At 37.1% G+C, this 21,781-nt stretch overlaps 1 protein-coding gene across 1 annotated transcript; it reads left to right on the top strand.

Annotated features, from left to right (window-relative positions):
- Positions 1-1,241: 1,241 nt before the first annotated feature.
- Positions 1,242-21,179, top strand: LOC109044387 (carboxylic ester hydrolase). The gene is made up of 11 exons (XM_019062091.2): positions 1,242-1,490; positions 2,590-2,843; positions 3,654-3,800; positions 4,507-4,651; positions 5,147-5,332; positions 6,467-6,663; positions 7,333-7,480; positions 14,843-15,033; positions 15,695-15,830; positions 16,859-16,991; positions 18,083-21,179. Exons 2-11 carry the CDS (start codon positions 2,637-2,639, stop codon positions 18,267-18,269), a joined length of 1,677 nt encoding a protein of 558 aa, XP_018917636.2. The 5' UTR covers positions 1,242-1,490; positions 2,590-2,636; the 3' UTR covers positions 18,270-21,179.
- Positions 21,180-21,781: the final 602 nt, after the last annotated feature.

A 21,781-nucleotide genomic window follows, 5' to 3' on the forward strand; every position in this document is an offset into this window, starting at 1 on the left:
CTTTAAACTTAGAGGCGGTGATTCTCTGGAGGGTCGTAAGTTGGTGTTGTAGTTTCATATTCGACCGCCTTCAATTGACCGGTTGTAACACACCAAGAGATATTAACGTATGAGTAATTGCAGCTTCAGTATTTGAAGGGGCTACATGTCTGGAGATAGCCACTCACCTATTCACTCGTTAGTGCATTTCATGTAGTACCTCGGAAAAATCTCACGTCTATCGTGATTGGCGGGATTCGTAGCTTGCGTAATCTTTGTCTTTATTTTAGCTATGTTTTAAACCTTAAATGAGATTTTCCGTGTCTAAATGCCTGATGCATGAAGTAATTCATGACAATTAAGCATAATGCACCAAATTTCACCTAAAAAGAAAGTGTCCTTTGTGGCACTCGATTTTGAGAGAGCATTGTTTCTATTCTAAGTCAATCCGTTCTCTTGATTTTAGCTCATCCGGAGTACTCCCGGTCTCGCAATTAGAAGAATTTCTCTTCGCTTCGAAAAGAACTTCTCTAAAATATTTCGGTCCTGCAAATGACTTTCATTTAATTTCGAAAATGGCTTCCAGAAGATTTCACCGGAAAATATTAACTGGCTATTCAGGGTGACGACTTTTCTAAGATATCAACATTTTCTAACTTATTCCAGGGCATTTAAGGAGTTTTAGCGAGAAAATATTTAGCAAAAGATTCTCTGCTTCTAAATCAGAGACAATTCTAAATCTTCGAAAATTAAAAAAAAAAAAAAAAAAAAAAAAAAAAAAAACTAAAAATTTGACGACTTTGATACGAGTATATTGGATTTACAGAATTCCTCCCTTATGATTCCATTCATGGTCCAAGAAGCACCAAGTCCTGTGTCAGCCCCCCCCCCTCCCCCCGGCCCGCCAAGCTGCGCAGCTGCCCCTCGTCCATGACGTCAGCAAGAGCTAACGTCAGATAACGCGTTTTACCTGGCAGATATAGCCTCATTTTCAAAATTCCCACTCGATCGGCTTTTTCTGACGTCATGCGCAGTAGATTCCTCATTCTCGTAGCTGAGAAGAGCCTGTGTCACACTATCAAAACTAGCCATCAAAATATCAACGTCAGGCGTTGTGATTGGCTTATTCGATTACTCGGACGAATCACAGCACTCGACCTTGACATTTTGTTGGCGTATTTTGATAGTGTGACACAGGCTATTGGCTGACTGGGCGCTTATTATTATTAGATGATGAGTTTTGACCTTGTGCCGCTGGTCACCGCGGCCGGCTGGCGGCGCGGCGCCTTGCTTACTGGGTCTGGGTATGAGTATGCTAATCGTAGGAAGATTTAAAATTTTAAACTCATCATACAACAGTCTCTTTGAGACCGCTGATTATCGACACGCTTCGAAAAAACCACCAATTTTCACGATGAAGTGAGATCAGACCATCAGTTAGTGGCTTGTGCGAGTGGAATATAGTTCGGTGTTCTTTTCTGTTCGTGAAATTGAACACCAGTCTTCTACACGTAAGTATATATACTTTTCAGTAATTTTCTAGTTTGTCTTAATAAGCGGACATGTGAAATCTACGATGGTGTGCTGATAAAGAACGCCGTATGAGCCTTCAAACGTTGCCAAATTTATTTTAATAAAATATGAATTTTCAGAGGAATCTGATAGTACTTTTCTTCGAAATATTCAGAGAATGCTATTAGTGGTCATATCTAAACTATCTAAAAATTGCAATTGAAAATGTTCATAACGCTTTTCAAAATAAACATTTTACTGCAGGAAATTTTGCAACTCTCGAATTCTCTTACGGCGTTTTTCTTTAGCTTATAATTGCATACGGCCGGCACCGCTGTGCATAGGAAAAAAAACCCCATTTGAACATTCACGAGCATGTACCTACATGCGATTTTAATTCCATATATATTCTTTATCCTCAGGGAGATTCTAAAATTTTAGATTAGTCTCGTAAAAAACAGGAGATCGAATCATGTGATCCCAGCAACATTTGGACTGCATTTTGCAATAATGAAATGCAATTTTTGGCTTATACATAGAAACACCCATATGCACAAGGAAACTAATGGCACATAATATGCTGCTTCTAAAATGATATTGTAGTTCCTAATCGCAAGATGAAGTACATTTGAGGGGCTTGGAGGACAAGGCACATAAGTGCTGTTTTCGGAAAAATTGAGATATTCTTGAACGCAACTAAAGTTAGTTTGAAAGTATATTCTGTGAAAAATTCGCAATTAAAATCCAACTTTAAAGCATCAAAAAAAGAGCTTAAGCTTTCTCTCTGCCATATGGCTCCATGTAATTTTGAAATTGTAAACAAGTGTTTCTTGAAATAGCAAAATCTGCACTTATGCGCCTTGTCCTCCAAGCCCCCCATTTTGCTTGATGCTCGGCTCCATTTGAAATCTTATCCATATTTATTTACAAAGAATATACATATCGGCTTATACATACTTATAATCTACTTGAATTCGAGTTGAACAATTGAACTAATCTCTAATGCATAAGCAAATGACGGTCATACTATTTTATCTCATCGCTTTATCGTAGACTGGAGTGGTTCTGATGCAATTTTGTGTTGTTTTCTAAATAAAGAAAAGCCGATCATCAGTGCCGCTTGGGCTAGGCTCGATAGTGGACGCATGTGTATCACGATGGAGTTATCTTCGTGGGCGAAATTTGTACTGATTTTTGCGTACGGCGCGTTGTTTTGTCGAGCTTTGGAAGTTTCGACTCCAAATGGAAAAATTATTGGGTTTGATACGCTGAGGACGAGAGATGGGAGAGTGATCCACAGCTTCACAGGAATCCCTTTCGCTAAACCTCCCGTTGGATCTCTAAGGTTCAAGGTTAGTCCCGTGCATCTTATTTCAAAGTCATTTAAATTGAAAACTTGTGGTCATCCCTCTGCTGAAACGCTGACAGTAGTTTCAACTAAGGTTCTTTGTTCGGCCTTCTGTACGATCCTCTAAAGCTCATATAACTTTGTAGATTAGAGAATTCATCAATCTATAATTGAAATTGGCGTATTTATGTTAAAAGGAACTATGGCGCACGTAAAACCTAAGCACATAAGCATAAATACGTCCAAATGGACGTATTTCTATCAAACAGAACTATGTGCATTAAGACATGAGCCCTGGTATCCATAGGAGTACACGCATAACAGGGCTCACGTCATAATGCACATAGTTCCGTTTGATACAAATACGTCCAAATTGTGAGTCCGGTAGCGCTTGTTTAACTCCAAATATGTACTTTAATTTTACTGATGTCAGGATTTTTCGTAACATGGGCACTTTATAAACTAAGGATAAATAGTTTTAAAAAAACAAAAATTAGATTAATGATATCTTTTTTGCTAGGAAGTTATTTTTTAGCAATTCAGAGCTATGAATATTGAAATTCCAATTTTAGATTTAATGGTAGAGTATTTGGAAACTCCACGAATTGCAAAATTGTTTACCTCAGAATATTCTTTTTATAGACATTTCGTATATTCAATATTTACACTTAATACATATTCTTGCAATTAATCAACATATCTTTTTTTGTAAGTCCGTAATTTACACATTAAGTTTCGCAACCTGAAATACAATTAAGTGTCATTTTTATAGTTTAAGAAATAAATGATTAAACAATAATTCGTGTACTTTCAGGAGCCACAGCCACCACAACCATGGAAAGAGCCACTCGATGCTACGAAGAATACAACCTTTTGTCCGCAAGTCGATTTCGCCGACCCAACTAGGAGTAAAATTATTGGCCAGGAGGACTGCCTCGTACTCCATGTGTACTCTCCTAAGGTAAACACAAGGCAAGAGCAAAACTAAGTAGATTGTTTTCAGAATTTTTTTTATATATTTAATATAATATTTTATTTTTAGTTAATGCCTCTAGTTATAATGCTTTATATTTAATATAATGTTTAACTAAACTAGGCCCAAGAAGGAGACTCCAGATTTTTTCTTTTCGTTTCGCTAAGAGGAAAAAAGGGGGAAAATGACCATCGAAGTTGATCATAATGCATCCTAAGAATATTGATCTAATCGTTGTTAATTTTAATAGTGAATAGTTCATATCCGAAATAATCCGAAGGTTCGTATATGCGAACCTGCGAATATAATGTAATCACTGATCTTCGTCTCTCTTTTTTCGTTTTCTTCTGGTGTCCTTCGCTCTACTCTGTTTTTTTTTGCATGATTTCATTCAAAATAATGTTTCATTAGTTTGCACGTCGATATTGGAACTAGAAAAATCTAGATGTACTATCATCTCAGCTTCCAACGATGCAAACTTGTAGCCATTCTTTTTTCAGGAATGAAATCCATTCAAAGTCAATTTTTGAAACTTTTATGACTCCTCTTTCTTACCGCGTGAGGGATGATTTGTGAACATTTTTAGCCATGGAGTTTGAGCAGACGTTTTAAAATGATGTATAAGCTTTTTCTAGTTCCATTATAGATTTTTTACCATTTGCATACTTTGAGTGGACCGTTTCATATTCTGTAGGTGGAAAAATCGGCAAAACTCCCCGTCATGGTCTTTATTCACGGTGGTGGGTTCATGATGGGAGCCAGCGTCATCCACGGGCCGGATTTACTTCTGGATAAAGATGTTGTATTGGTAACCATCAACTATAGATTGGGGCCTCTAGGTAAGCATGTGATTAGAAAAAATAATTAGGTAATATTGAACAAAATGTCAGAAATCCAGTCTAAAAATTTGATTATAAAGGTATCAGTGAAAGTCGGGTTAATTCATCCCTAAAAAAATGAGAGTTCAATTTTGATGACTAAAACAACAAGTCTTATAAAGAATCATAATAATACATAAAGACAGGTAACGAATGTTTACCTGCTTGTGAAAATGACCTGAAAAAAAGAACAAAATAGAACGAGATTTTATCACACGCTGTAAGAGAGAGAGAAATATACAAAAACTTCATAAATGAGAGAGTTGTGTGAACTATGAGGAACAACAATACTCTGAATTAATTTAAATACAGGCGTACTTAAGAGCCCTTTCTATGGCATGCACGTTCCAAAATAGTGCTTCCATAAAATTCAAGTTCCATGTGCTTTTTGTATAGCTCTTTACTCCCCTGCAGAATAAATGAATAAATAATAATCCTCTTAAATTCTTGCGAAAGGGTTCGCGACCACTGGTGATGAAGCTATCCCTGCCAATCTCGGGTTGAAGGATCAAGCTCTTGCGATTAAATGGGTTCACGACAATATCGATAACTTCGGTGGAAACCCTGATCTAGTAACCATATTTGGGGAAAGTGCTGGAGCTGCAAGCGTTCATCTGAATCTATTGTCACCTCTAAACAAAGGTAAGTGCCACGCAGTTTTATATAGTAGGTATCTTTCATAATGAGGACACGAGTCATACTTCCTGATTAACTCTTTTTTTTAAAACTTTTTTCTGTTGCTGTTCACGGGAAAAGAACCTTTAACACACTACGGTGAATGGGAAATTGATTTTTGTAAAGTTTAATTGACCAAAAAATTTGAATTCGATGAATCATCTTCATCATGCAATGTTAAATATCATAAGGCGGCCGCCACCATAAGATCTTTCATGCACCAAATGATAATGCTGGGCTCAAAAAATGACTTTCACGAATCGTCCTTATATATTGTCACTAAAAGAGTGTATACTTAAAATTTTAGGTTTTGTATGGAGCCATTACAAATGATTCTGATATAGCGGAGGTTAAAACGAAAATGTTGTTCCATTCATAGGCGTAAAAAATGAAACAAAGTTGTTATCCCATAGCTGACGCCGCGACGTCACACAGTGGACCGCGTCAGTAAGAAGTGTCGGACAAAATTTGGAAACTTCAAAAGCTCATAACTCCGCGTTTATACAAAACTTGGAGGTTTTAAAAGTAGCTCCATTGCACCGAAAAAAATAATATGCTGTTTTAGCATCAAGGATGTCAAAAATGTGTCCGGTGATCCCAAGATGCTGCCTTTACTGCCCCCGCAGTTGAATTTGCATTCACAGGATGTAAAATTAACTGCGGGGGCAGTAAAGGCAGCATCTTGGGATCACCAGACACATTTTTGACATCCTAGATGCTAAAACAGCATAATATTTTTTTCGGTGTGGTTTTCCAGTGAAATTTTCTTCTACATGCACCCCTTAAAATTTAAATTGTGACGAAATAAACATCCGAATTTGCAGTTTTAGTCAAAAATTTAATGTCCGACCTCTCTAATTGACTCGATCGATTCACTGTGCACTGACGGGCATTGAAGGTAGCGCCATGTAGATGCAACTATTCGTCCTCTGTGGATAGCTGTGTCACATATATGAGAAAATGAAGGCGCTCTACTACCTTCTTTTATGCCATCACAACTACGATTGCTAATCACATGCAGTAGGCGAAGCCTGCATGGTATTTTTTCCAAGGCATGAGTCAAATGATGCCCTGATTTTTCTTTCTGTGTTCTTGATCCAGGTTTGATTCATAGGGGCATTGCAATGAGCGGATCTGGATATTGTCCATGGGCAATCACGCCTTCTCAGACACTCAAAGATAGGACGAAAGCACTGGCAGTTTTGTGCAGTTGTCCCCCTGAGCCCTCACACGAACTTCTTAAATGCATGCAGGAGGTTCCAGTTGAATTAATCATAGAGATGAGGAGTAGGTTCCAAGTAAGGACATTTCATAAAAAAATTCGCCTTATTTACGCCTCGATAATTTCTTTTATCTCGCTAAGAAATCCTGCAAATATTAATAGTCTCTATCAGCACACAACAAAATGTTAACTAACGAAGAATGCGCTCTCTTTTTACGTAGTAAAAACGGATTTTCAATTAATTCATGGGAAACATATCAACATAATAACGCTAATGGATTCTTGTTGCAAAACTGGGGGATGACGCCCCCTAACCGGTTCTGCTCCAACCTCCCGAAACTCTTCGAGTCTCAGGCGTTATGCGTTCCGCGCTAAGCGTCACCCTTATGACTTTGTCTCATAAAGAAAGATGTATTCCATATGTAGAATTACAGATTTCGGTTGTATATTTGCACTTTTCAAAATGTCTACATTCAAAATAAAATTTAATTTACATGAAGTATTTGTAATTATTGAATGAATGATTGTGCTCTTGCGCCGATTGCGCCTATAATGGTCGTATCGTGGTAAAAAAAGGCAACTTAACAGTTTGCTGAAATCCTATAATATTTTTAAAAGTGAAATATTTTGTGAGAATCTGTAAAGTTTTATCTATAGTATCCAATGAATGGTCTCTGTTTATTTTGAAGGCGTATTATTGCACTTTGCTTTTTCATCGACACCTTCATCCTTTCCTTTTTCGCAGGACTGGGCCGTTGGCGATCTGTTTTTCACACCAACAATTGAGTCCGAAACAGAGAATGCTTTCCTTCCGAAAGAGTTAGATAAATTGGAGTCGGAAATCCCTTTTGTGACAGGAATAACCTCTGGCGAAGGAGGTCTCTTTGCTTCCGGTAAGTGACAGCACACTAGGTATTCTGCCGTGCTAAGTAAAAACGCCGCATGGGCATTTGAATGTTGTCAAATTTTCTCTCAGAAAATATTTATTTTAGATGAAGGTATCAGGGCCGGATTAAGGGGGTGGCCTAGGGTGCGTCAAAAAAAATGAAAGTCTGAAATGTTCCGCTCCCCAGGCGGCAATCGATGACGTTTGGTAAAAAAACATGTTTGCCAAAATTTGGGCCAATTTCAACCATTTTAAATGGTGCCAAAGGTCAATTTTGTGATGACATTATGATATTTTGGTTTAGACCTCGATTTCGCACAAAAAACTCGATTTTACGCTGAAATCGTGCGTTTACGAGAAAAATGCCAAAGAACTCGACTTGTAGAGGATGAAATTTTACACTAGGAAGACGTCTTTGTAACCGATAAAAATCAAATTGAACTAGAAAAACTCAACTCGGTATTTATTTTTTTGGTCCTCAGAATTTCCGAGGTCTTAGAAAGTAGAGGTGTAAAAGACTCATTTTTCACGAAAATAAGTCGAAAGAGGGTGTAAATGAACTGTAGGTAAGTGTTGAGGATGCAAATGTCATCAGAACTTCCTCAGTTTCAAAAAAAGTTCCAACTATTTTGCACAATCCTCCAAAAAGTGCACGGCTCGAGAAGCAGGATCGTGCTATGATAGTAAGGGGAAAGAGCGGTTTGACCGGGAAAAATTGCGTAACAAACTTTCCCAATGTAATCGTCATCAGTAGGTCCCCCTGAACAACTTCCTAAAAGTTAAAAATGGCCCGACCCCGGAATACCCCTCAAAAAAGTTAAAATTGAAAATGGCGGCCGTAATAAGAGGGTCCGGGAAATCGGTATTTTAAAATGCTCATTCTGTCTCATCATGTGAGGTATCATTTCCTATGTAATTTTGGTCGCAGATTTCATAAATGAATTCCACAAGGCCCTCCGGCCAAAGGGGGCGCTCTAAATCAAAGGTGGCGGCCAAATGTGAAAGGCAGGAGGTTGCATTTTTTTTTAAATATTCACCGAAGGAACAAGGAAAGTGAATTGTCTTTATTTTCATGTATTTATGGCCAAGAAACTTAAATTTGATGTTATAAATGTATTTAATAAAGAAACAAGTTGGTTTTTGCAATCGCTAGCGATAGCAATATTCGTCATGGGAACTTTTGCTTCTGGGATATGAAAATGTTAAGGTACAGTTCGTTTGTAGTATCTTCAGAATTGAAGGGGCTATGTAATTTTGTGTCGACATCTCTTTTTTAACATTTTTAATTTTTTTTCTTTGCATACAAGAAAGCTGTTATTTACCAATTATTTATTTTCGTTGGATTATGTATGGTTTTTGGAAGATTACGCATTTAACTTTCAGTTTCGTTTTTTCGGCGCAAAGAATGATATTTTTACTCTACGCATATGTCCGAATACGCATCATAAGTGACCTATGTGCTTCCTAAGTTGCCATTTTTTTCATTCAAATAGATGTAACTGAAATGTTAGATGTGTACTACCTATACTACTTTCATGTCATTGCTTTATTTATTTATTTACTTTTTGCGTAGGTATAAATTGTTATTTTTTGCTGAATTTTGGAGAAAATATTGCTTTAAGAACGTGGAATGTAAATTAATTTTATTGAAAAAAGAAAATACCATCATTAATTTGGGCGAACAGAGAAAATATACATCAATATTTGGGTCAACATCTCCCTGATTATATAAAGGATGAATAAATTATCTTAATATCTAATTTGAAAAATAGAATGAAATTGTGAATCAACCACTGTACTAATTGCGAGGGGCGTTGGTTCATTTGAAAGGTGTTGTTCTCAATGCTTCGGGAAAACTATAAATTATTTTCTGGGGTTCGTCCCCGATTTTTAAATCCCTAAAAACTCATAAATTGGATGAGGGGAAGTGAGGGTTTTTTGTTTTTTGTTTTTCGGAAAAGTTTTGTTGCTACGCATCTTACTTTACTGTTTGCTGTCTTTTTATCAGCTGTTTTCATTCAACAATCATCATTAAGTGAGGTTACTTCCAACACTCAACTGCCATCAACTTACATTTTTCTTTTCCCGCGTTTTTTTTTTTTTACGGTTTTTCATGATTGGTTCCATCTTTTTCCTATTGCCAATTTTTCCTCATTAAGTCAATAACCTCCAAGTTTTTTTTTCTCATTTCCGATCAGAACTTTTCACGCTGTTTCTTTTCAATGTGTATAAATATGTTTATTATTAATTTCCATTTTCATTTCATCCTTTTTCTTCTGATTTATTTTTTTTAATTTAAAAATTGAACTTTTCAGTTATGATTTTGTTAAAATAATAATAATTTTTACTAATTTTAATTTTAAATTTAACAGTTGTTATGAGTGAAATTTTCAATGACCGAGGCGGTCGTCCTCCAAAACGTGGTCGCGTTTTCCAGAATTCTTCGCATGTTCGTTTAGTGAAGCAAGAACTTAACTCTGTTATTAGTATAGAAAATCAAAGTTTCATTTCTTCATTTCGGAAGTATAAAATTGATGATCAGAACTTTGATGAAAATTTTGTTACCAAATTTTCAGTCGGTTCAATGAATATAATTTGTCATCATTGTGATGCTCGCCATTTTCAGGGTGAAATGTCCAATGGTCATTTTAATAACTGCTGCCAAAATGGCTTAATTTCTTTACCGAGTATTCGGACAAATACCGATTTGAAATCATTATTTTTATATTCTCCAAATTTCATAAAGCATATCAGAAATTATAATAGTGCTGTTGCTTTTGCCTCTTTCTCTGCAAATCGAATTGATATTCCGGGTGATGGACCTTATTGCTTTAAAGTTCAAGGATCCATATATAGGTAAGTTTATTTAATATTTACCGTTACGTAACGTACTTTTTTCAGTTTCTCAGTCCGTCCGTCCCTCCTTCCCACCCCTTAACGCATCCGGAATGCAGCTGCATTCCGGATACTGCATTTAATTCTTTCCTCCTCTGTTAGTTACTATTTGGACTTTGTCTATTCCGTTTTGTTTTTAAACATTTTAAAAATAAACAGTTCAGAGAAAATAATAAGACTTAAAATTCTGTTTAATAGTGTTGTTATTACTTTATTACTCATCTCTAAATTAAGATAAAAGATAACGAAACAAGAAAAAGATAACATACCAGCAAATACGGAAACCAGAAAGCAGACTGAACATGGAAAAAACGAAGAAGAAAAAGCGGAAAAATTAGATGAAGTTAAAACAGGAGCAGAAAAAGAAGAAGAACCAGAAGGAACAGCTACTGAAGAAGCAAAAAAAGAAAAGACAAAAGGAGGAAAGAAGAAGAGCAAAGTTGTAGGAAATATAGGAAGAAAAGCAGGACAGAAATGGCAAAAGAAGAATCAACAATTTAATCGAAAAAAAAAGCAAAGTATTTAAAAAATAAAAAAAGATCTTCTTTAAAATTAGTTTGAAAACAAATGTAAAACCTAAAAAATAATTTTGTATGAAGATTAAAACAAAATTTTAGTTTAAAGTTTACTAAATAAAATTACAATTTTTGAAAACATTTGTTATATTTATTCTCTCAAAGAAATAATTAGACCCGATTCAAAGACAAAACAGAAAATTAAATGAAAATAAATAAAAAAAAAAAAAAAACACGTGAAAGTGATAAGTGTACAGGAAAAATAAGGGGCTGCGAAGCAGCCCCATAAGCCCCTAGTATTTCTGTATCAAAAAACTTAGCTTTTGTCTTCAGAGATACAATGATTCTAGTCCCAGTCAATTTGTTTTATTGAAAAAACAAAAAAAAAATAAATAAGTAAATAAAAAAAAAACAACTGAAATGTTAGACATACTATTTTCATGTCTTTCTATTTGTATCAATAGGTACTTTTTGCTTAACTTACGAACGTTGAATGCAAATTAACTTTATTGAAAAAAGAAAATAACGTCATTAATTTGGGGGAACATGTGGCTGATTATATGAAGGAGGTATATTCCAGTATTTTTGTTTAACATATTAACTCACGAGAAAATGTTCGTACATTTATCATCTAGTATTAATTATTTTTTGATGATTAGTCTAAAACATTCAATACAACCATTAAAAAGTAACACCTATCGTCGGGTATCGAACTCCCGATCGCCTATTGCCCGCACCTCATCAAAAATATGGGGCGGTTTAGTCAACTAGGCTATAACGGATCAGCGTGTGGGAGAGTAAAAATAGCATACAAAAGACTCGAGCAATGGGCGGGACTTATCACAAGAGACCTTGACGCTTGGGATATGAGAGAAATTAACCAAGCGCATTGCTGTAGGAGCCATGGTTCGCACTGTTTTCATGTCTCTCACGGTTCATCTCAACATGCATTTGTCATCGCGGCAGTAAGCTGAGGCGATATTTGTTTATCCATGAATTAAATCAATCAATCGAGCTCTGATTTTGACTTCTTTGTCCGTAACGAGTCCTCCAGAACAATTTTCCACCTTGTACGATGGTTATTATTTCTATACTTCTATTTTTAAATTTGAGGTGGGATAATGGCGGCTTCTCAAGAGCACCGAGGTAGGCGATCTTTTGCACCAACGAACAGAAAACTGATGGCGAAAAATAACCAATCAGAACCTCCCAAAAAAAAGAATTTGCCTAAAAACGGAACTTCGTGGTTCTGCGCAGATTTACCAGTCAGACACGACATCTCAATGTGGAAAAAAACTCGCTGAAAGCGAATTTTAGCAATCAACACAACTTGACGTAGAGACATGATTGGCTAAAAAATACAACGGTTTTTGATACATCGGAAAATCAACCAAAAATCGGAGACTGGGCGAAACGCTCAAGGTCGCAGAGGTATAGGGAATCCCATAGCGAAAGCAACGGAACGATTCTAATATCATGGGGAACTCCGTTCCCATGACAAAATAAAGGAAACATACGACTACCGAGAGAAACGTAAGCTTAGAAGGGGCCTTACGGAATTCATTTATGAAATCTACGACCAAAATTACATAGGAAATGATACCTCACATGATGAGACAGAATGAGCATTTTAAAATACCGATTTCCCGGACCCTCTTATTACGGCCGCCATTTTCAATTTTAACTTTTTTGAGGGGTATTCCGGGGTCGGGCCATTTTTAACTTTTAGGAAGTTGTTCAGGGGGACCTACTGATGACGATTACATTGGGAAAGTTTGTTACGCAATTTTTCCCGGTCAAACCGCTCTTTCCCCTTACTATTATAGCACGATCCTGCTTCTCGAGCCGTGCACTTTTTGGAGGATTGTGCAAAATAGTTGGAACTTTTTTTGAAACTGAGGAAGATCTGATGACATTTGCATCCTCAACACTTACCTACAGTTCATTTACACCCTCTTTCGACTTATTTTCGTGAAAAATGAGTCTTTTACACCTCTACTTTCTAAGACCTCGGAAATTCTGAGGACCAAAAAAATAAATACCGAGTTGAGTTTTTCTAGTTCAATTTGATTTTTATCGGTTACAAAGACGTCTTCCTAGTGTAAAATTTCATCCTCTACAAGTCGAGTTCTTTGGCATTTTTCTCGTAAACGCACGATTTCAGCGTAAAATCGAGTTTTTTGTGCGAAATCGAGGTCTAAACCAAAATATCATAATGTCATCACAAAATTGACCTTTGGCACCATTTAAAATGGTTGAAATTGGCCCAAATTTTGGCAAACATGTTTTTTTACCAAACGTCATCGATTGCCGCCTGGGGAGCGGAACATTTCAGACTTTCATTTTTTTTGACGCACCCTAGGGTGGCCACATGGGCCGCGGCCCATGGCGGCAAATTAAGGGGGCGGCAAATTTTGCAATTTTTTTAAATGTAGCCATTAAGAAAAATCAGATTCAGACAAAAAAATTACGAACGAGAAAAGGTGACAAAATCTCTCATTTCCTGAGAGTATAACTCTAATTTTGTCGTCCTTCTGTGATACAATAGACAGCACCTTCAATTAGTCGAGTTAAGACTAAGAGAGAAACCGAACACGGAATTTGGCCTGGAACGGCGCGGCGCGGCGCAGAGAGCAATGATGACGAGAACAAACCCTCGGCGCGGCGGTCGGCATGTAACACATATTAGCGCCTACAAGACTGCATGAATACTTCACGCATTGCGCCAAAGACAGTGCGGTCGCTGCGGTCAGCAGCGACCGCACTGTACACGCACTGATACAGCGTGAAACGCATAGCGCCTACAAGACCGCATGAATACTTCACGCATTGCGTCAAACACAGTGCGTGCAGCAGCGGTCGGCCCGAAACGCATAGCGCATGTAAGACTGTAGGAATACTTCACGCATTGCGCCAAATACAGTGCGGTCAGCGCGGCGCGGCGGCGGAAGTTAAAATTATTAAACCACATTTATGTTTGTTCTTTCATAATTTTTTGGTTCATTTCTTATAAATGGAGGGCCTTGTCCATACAGAGATAGGTTTACGGAACTTAACTTTCGCGCCAAGTTCCGTGAACTTTTGCTAGTAGTGTTGACAGGGCTTTCACAAGAAATGTGACCAACACGAGTAAACGCGTCTTATACGCCTCTCTCCCTCCGGCACGTTTACTTGATGGCTTTTATTGATGTTTCAAAACGAATGAGAAGGGGGCGGCAAAATACAGGCGGCCCATGGGCGGCAAGTAAGTAAATCCGGCCCTGTGAAGGTCATGAATATTCTTCCTTGGAATATTCAGACTTTATAGATCATATTACGAACGAAATCATCTGAAAAATTGGAACAGAAATATTCACAAATGTTCCTGAGAATTCGTGATTTGTTGAAGGCAATTTGGCAATGCTTGGTGGCTCATACGGCGTTTTTCCTTAGCGTGGCAGATTGGACCATAAGTGAGTTGAGTCTTAATAAAGGTAGGTATATGTTATTGTTGGCAGATGAGTCAATTCAGTTTCAATGAACCCTCGAAAGGTAGCCTCCATGGCTGCGATAGGTGAGTCGCGAAATATGCATCCAATGGTGTTTACTCAGCACATTTCCTGGTTTTTCTTGGTTTAATTTTCAAGATTGTTCGAGATTTTTGGTAGTCTCATTTCTTCGAAGAAAAATTTTGCCTCCTCCCACAACCTTTGACATTATCCTTCCTTTTACAATAGTCAACAGACAATTGCCTCGTTACAAACCTCTTGTTAAGACTATTGTTGTTGCATGCGATAAGTTGCTCATAAATATGAATTAGTAATGACGCTTTTTAAAATTTCATCACTTAATCGTAGCGTTTTAAAATGTCTAGTCCGTTTTTTCCAATGGAACTAATAACAGTGATAGGTTCCAACTTCGTAAATTGAAACACAAGTTAAATAGTTTTACTTCATTGACATGTTTCATTATTTTCACAGTCGTATATGCAGCTGGACAGCGATATGTGGAGGAACTTAAAGAAAACCCAGAGTATGTATTACCAATAGTAATGATACTAAAGTCGGCATTCCCAAGGGACAAACTTCCAAGCGTAGTAAAGAAAATCCAGGGATTTTACTTCGGAGATAAACCTATAGACCTGGATTCTTCCAGCGAAGCAGTTATCAATGTAAGCTAAATTATTTGGAACTATCAATACTTTCACTGTTTGCTTGGACTGATTATTTCATTATGTTTTAAGATAAATCTGACTTATCTACGAGTACACAAAGCTCCATAAACACTCCGTAATTACACCGGCATAAACACTTAAGAACGCAGAAAACCCGACAAACACATTTTACACATCACTCATATCAATTAAATAAAGTCAGTATACCTTACAAGTACAAAAAGGCCTCTAGCACGGCAACTCCAAAAACACATCAAATATGCCAAGCTATTATAAACGTGTCAAACTCATATTACATCAAACGCATATCATGTAGTTCTTTCGCCTAAAGGCCGAGGTACACGCTCAAAGTTCCATCAATTTCCGATCAAATGGTTACTGGTGCGCACCATCTACCCTCACATTTTTGCGGCGTGCCAAAATTTGACCGCCATTTTTGTCATAATTTTGGTCGGAAATCGACGGAAAGAGCGTGTATTTAGGCCTTAAGTAATCGGTTCAAATACCATCGAATCAGCCAACGGGAGTATTTTTCCTTTTTTTTTCTGCTCCATAGGTACAAAACGATCAGAGCAATCAAGTTAAGCACTGAATCCACACATGATACCTTTATATATATTTTTATATTTTTCTTTTCATTTTTTTATCCGTTTCACAGATGATCACGGACGGTTGGTTTCTATACGGCGCTATTGAGGCGGCAAGAAAGTACAAGGGAGATGCATATCTTTATCTGTACGATTACCAACACGCTGTCTCTATGAATTCTGTTTTTGGCATTGAAAAAGTCAAAGGTGAGTTACACTTTGACAAAAAAAAAGGAGAATGGACCTCTAGACAAAGTACGAATCGAAGCACGCTGATACACATCTATAGACCAGAATTTCACGTAAAACGAGATTTTTGCATCAGAAATTACTGAAATCAACTCCTAACTACGATATCAATGTTTTTATTTTACATTGGTCACGGGAAATTTGAATTGCCCGGTCACTAGAAACTCAATACTCTACGTGAGTCGAATTGCGTACTACAAAGGTCTCGACAGGCTTCTTAATCGAACATTTTTCATTTCCCACCCTGTGTAGTTGAAACTATGTATAACTTGGTATATTGCTGAGCCAAAGCGTCAATATTGAGGTTGCCAGACTTTTACATCACAAAGACTGTCATGGTAACGTTTAGTGCGCGATTTGACTCACGTAAACCATTGAGTTTTCATGAGCGGGAGGTTTGAATTCACGCTTCAAGAAACATAAAATATCTTTGTTAGGTGTTAATTTCAGTAATTTTCGCTCCGCAAATCGTGTTCTACGTGAAATTTCGGTTAAGTGAAATGTATTAGAATGCTTCACTTTGTACCTCGTCTAGTGACCCATTGTGTGTTTTTGTCATTCCCTCTGTTATTCAAAATGGAGATATTGTTTAAATACAAGAGAAACCAAGCGTCTAAAACTCTTAAAGCTTAACATAACTTTTTCTCAATGCTAAATTGTTTGCTCGACTACAGATCTGAAATCATCATTATTTCGGTTCCACTTGACATTAAAATGAGCCAAAATTATAACTATGAACACTCATCTGAGCAGTTTATATTACCATTGCCTCGTTTTAGTGTATTTTCCGAAGGAAATACACTATTGCATTTTTTATCTAGTTTTTGACACTAAGACGATGATTTTCTTTCATTCTATAGTTTCTTTATTTCTTTTTGTATCCTTTCACCCTCGCTTATTTCGATTTAAATGGATTTTATGTATATTACACTCCCGTAGTAAGGTTATGTCCATTTTATATGAAATGTTCATTGCTTTTTTGGTAGGCGTAACACACTCAGATGATTTACTCAATCTCTTCCCGCTAACGTTCTATTTCCCGGAAAGAACATGGACAGAGGCTGATGTAAGAGTTTCAAGAATGACTATCGATATGGTAACTGATTTTGCCAAAAATGGGTGAGTCCATAAACAGTTTTATTTTATTGCAAATTAAAGTTTAATTCTATTCATTTTTAGGTGCAGCATGTGTGCACTCGAGTGGTTGGACAAGCTTTTAAAGTTTGAGATCTGAAAGGAGGTGTTGGGTTCAATGTTGCGAAACTTACAGGAGATCGTTACAATAAAACGGTCAGCGAGTTTAGGGTGATAAGACAGTCAATTCTGACTTTATGAATGCAGCGACATTTTTTTCGCATGGTTGGTCCGCCATTTAACATCCTGCCAAGTGAATTTTATATTGTCATTTCTGAAGCTTGTTTGGTATAGGCATCATATACTGACAAACTAAAACATGGCTGAAAAAGTAAGTTAACTGTATATTTCACAAAATAGTATTTCTCAGAAATATAAGAGAGAGAGAGAGAGAAAGGTGACAGTGACAGACCATTATTTGGATGCATTTAAGCCCTAAGTAGTACAGTCTAAGTAGCACATGTACCTTAGTAGCACAGTGCAATTTTAGGCTAGGAATCACTAATAGATTTGCAATGAAGATGTTGCATGTGTAAAGAATTTGCGATTTGACTATTGATTCTTATGTAAAAGTTCGCGAGAAACACGATGGTGCCACTGGTTTTCTCTGAAATCATCTCCTAAGCTCAATAAAAGCTCTCAAGTTGAGGCCAAAATGGAGGGAATATCCCACGCTATCCTGGGAGTCCACCTCTACATCAAGTCAAACTCTCCATGCGAAGATAGGGAGCAAATACATTGACAGGGCTGTCACTATATTTGGGGACTCTAAAACTGAAAACACGGCATCACTGCTAATGTATTTGCTCCCTATCTTCGCATGGAGAGTTTGTCTTGATGTAGAGGTGGACTCTCAGGATAGCGGGGATATCCCCTCCATTTTGGCTTCAACTTGAGAGCTTTTTTTTTGAGCTTGGGAGTTGATTTCAGAGAAAACCAGTGGCACCATCGTGTTTCTCACGAACTTTTACATAAGAATCAATAGTCTAATCGCAAATTCCTCACACATGCAACATCTCCATTCGGCAGATTCATTTGAATATTTTCTTACCTTATTTATTCGTCCAACTTTCCAGGAAACCGAGCATAAAATTGGAGCCAATAAAAAAGTCAGCAAAGACGCAGCAGTACCTGCATATAACGGCTGGAGAACCGACCGTGAAAGAGAATCTCTATTCGGAAAGAGTGGACTTCTGGCAGTCGTTGATGAATGTTCAATCAGAGGAAACTGGATCATCGCGGCGATCACGGGACGAATTTTGATCACAAAGAAGACACTGATGCATGATGACTGGTGCATGACAATTTTTTGAGAGTCTAGGAAACTTACGAACAAAAAGTCCCGACAAAATTCCTCAATGAAAATGAACTTTACATAGGTAAATACTAAGCACTCCAGTGATAGGCAGTGCTCTAGTCAAACATATGAGTGAGGATAATGTGAAAAAAATCATTGCAGTATTTGTGTTCTGTCTCTTTTTAACGAAGTTCCCACACAGGAAAAAAAAATACATTGGATCTAGAGTCCAGACTCTTGAAAACACTGACAAGAAAAAATACTCTTGATTCAATCGGATTTTTGCTTGAATCAAAACGAAATCCGCTTAAATTAAGAGGCTTGGTTCTTGATTTAAGCTAGATTCTGATTGATTGAATCAAGAGTACTTGTTCTTGTCGATGTTTTTAAGAGTCTGGACTCTAGATCCAATGTGTTTATTTTTTCAGTGCAAGAGAGCTGCAGTTTATGTATGTACTGCGCAATGCAGAAGGAGCAGCGAGATTGTGGTTAATATACCATTCACCTCCATTGCACGTGGAGGTATAGTGTTCTGTGAGCAATTCGACGGTGTAAATCAGCAACCACGTATCTCGTTTGCGGTGTTTGAAAATCTCCGCTCCTATTTCATTTTTTTAAAGAAGTACAAATCAACATAAATGGTTAAAATTTTCATAGAATTTTCCTCGCACAGAGAAGAAAAATCACGGCAGTTTTTAAGAATTGACGTTGAGTAGTTTTCCATGTAAAAAATAAAGCATGACAGGAAGTATGCCACGTCGCAAACTGAGGTACGTGGTTGCGCACTTACACCGTCGAATTACATCTGTTAATGGACTATACATTTAAAAAAAAAAAAAAAAAAAAAAAAAAAAAAAAAAAAAACTAACCATCACTGGCTCATCCGTGAAAGCACCATCTGCAGGGAGACTAATCTCACATACGTTGTTTCTAAAATGAGTCAGAAAGTTTAGTTCCTTATTTCAAAATTATCTTAGTCCATAGCATATACACAGCGTAGAAAAGGTTTTACAGGATTGTTACTAATTCACTTTCAAACCAATAGCTCATGATAGCGATCTATGCTTGGAGGAATATTCTTGAAAAATTGAGATGGATAGAATTTTGATAGCAACCAAGTTGAAATGCTCTATTAAAAGAAGAGGAAGTGCCGATTCTGTGACCCGAATTTGATTGTTTTGTTTCGTTTACTTAAGCCTTTAAGTTAATTCCTCTCTTTTAAATTTTGGGTGTTTTTTTCCACATTCATAATTTTTCGGCAATCGACAGATAGTAATATCTAGTATCTGGTTGATCACACTGTTTTCAAATTTTTAAATTGTGGGCAACAATTTCCTCGTTCCATGAAACGAACAGGAAAGACAACCCCCCCCCGCCCCAACGTAAAGTTTAACCGTTAAAAATAATCTGGGTACTGCACAGAAGGTAGGCATATCAGACGCTGGCTGATGATTAAGATGTAATAATAAATTCGACAGGCTCTCTTCTTTATTGCCCTCGATACGGAATTCTATTCTTTTGTCAAAGTTACATGATTGCTGATGTATTCTATATGCGCAATATATAAACAGAGGAGACATTGAATTCAGTCTTTTTATTACATCCACCATTCTATTACTTTTTTTATTATGTCTTTCACACCATCTCAGGGTTCCGATCAAATAAGTTGTGGCTTTCGATCCACCCATTTCAAGGCATTATTTTTGATCAGCGTTCACAAGGAAGTTCTAATAGTTGGACTGCATTTTGGAATTTGGAACTATAAATTCTGAGTCATCTGAAAAAAACACTCATGTGCATAGGGAAATTAATGACACATACGGTATTTTTAAACCGGGCCAGAATTTATAGTTCCAAATTGCAAAATGCAGTCCAGTTTAGGAAGAACGGTCGTATCCTCGTATCAGGCCTTAAAAAAATGGAATTTCATACCTGAACTTGTAAGCGTAAGAGCCTATAGACTAACTTATTGGCTACCTCATTCGATATAGTATCAAACCCTTGGCAATGTAAACAAACACAGAACCTTGATTCTGATTTCCGCCTATTCGCGCCCTTTGCATGGTGGTAATGCGTCTAAGTGTTTCTTACATTCGAAAGTTCTTGTTTCTAATGAGTTTTTAATTGATTCATGACTGGTCAATGACTACATTTTGATGAATTAACCCAATTAACTCATGAAGAATTCGCACATAAGGTTATGTTGGTTTGTTTTGGTTCGAGCCAAGACTTCGATAGTAGGTATACTGAATGACGTAGGCTATTGCTACGATAAAAAATCTTAATATCCCACCTTCACAGTAATTGCTTTTGTTATCAAAAGATTATAATACTTTTTTATGCGGTAGACTATCTGCGGACCGATTATTGAAACTATGTCAGTACCAGTGGCGTGGCGTGCTTTGCGATATATCGATTGTTATGCCATTTAAACCTATGGAAAAGGATCGATAAACAGAGTGTTCGCAGCGAACACCTTAATATCGATTCTTTCCCATAGGTTTAAATGGCAGAAAAATCGATACATCGCAATCCACGCCACGCCACTGGTCAGTACGACTAGGCAAGACTAGCCCTATCTTTACCATGCAATACATAGCATTACGACGTCTTATCGGGCTACTTTAAACTTTTAATAATATGGCCCGCTGATTGGACTAATGAAGTATTTACGCCAAACCTTCTCTTGCCTCCTATAGTTTTATCTCGTGTTCGGTTACTTAATCCTCAATAAAGCTGGGATTTTTTAGTAATTGGGATGATTTTTTATCGATTTTAATTAAGTCTATGGCTTTGATGATGAGCCGCATGAACTGATGAGCTCTTTGAGTCACAAATAGAAGAAACTGACATTTACGCAAAGTAATTCTAAACAATTTTTTTTTCTGCCGAGATTAGCATTGACTTACGTTCACTCGAGCAGAAAAATCCATTGACGCCAAATTATATTATGTTCAATATTTAGATACTGTACAGAGTGAAACCATTGAGGCTGATAAAAATTTACATCATTGTTTCACATGCGCTCAGGGAGCGAAAATAGCGAGGGGCCACGGTACTCTTTTCGCATGACCTTAATTTCTCTATGTCAATAGAGCAAATTAAATAGTGCGCATCACTGTCAGGAGGCCAATAAAATGTCGAGCGCCTTCAATTTTGTGTATATGCAATGCGGTTAGCCCTTGAGTACGAATAGTTGCCAGGGCTGGTTTAAGGGGGTGGCCACATGGGCCGCGGCCATGGCGGCAAAATGTAGAGAGCGGCAAATTTTGCTATATTTTTTAATGTAGGTATCAAAAAAAAGAAGAAAAAATCGGATTCAGAAAATAAATTATAAAAGAGAAAAGGAGATAAAATCTTTCATTTCCTGGAAAAGTGAAAGTATAGTAATCTCTAATATTTGTCGTCTTTTGGTGATACAAAAGACAACTTGCACGTGAACGACAGGCTTAGAGAGCAATGATGACGAGGACGAGCC

This window comes from Bemisia tabaci, chromosome 8 (genome assembly GCF_918797505.1).
Source record: "Bemisia tabaci chromosome 8, PGI_BMITA_v3".
Classification (NCBI taxonomy): domain Eukaryota; kingdom Metazoa; phylum Arthropoda; class Insecta; order Hemiptera; family Aleyrodidae; genus Bemisia; species Bemisia tabaci.

What these genes read in the sequence shown, in the direction of transcription:
- LOC109044387 (XM_019062091.2), top strand. Translation starts at nt 2,637, where the DNA reads ATGTGTATCACGATGGAGTTATCTTCGTGGGCGAAATTTGTACTGATT. An exon ending in ATTGTCACCTCTAAACAAAG is followed by an intron (nt 5,333 to 6,466) that starts GTAAGTGCCACG and finishes TTCTTGATCCAG; the next exon opens with GTTTGATTCATAGGGGCATT. An exon ending in CCAGCGAAGCAGTTATCAAT is followed by an intron (nt 15,034 to 15,694) that starts GTAAGCTAAATT and finishes TCCGTTTCACAG; the next exon opens with ATGATCACGGACGGTTGGTT.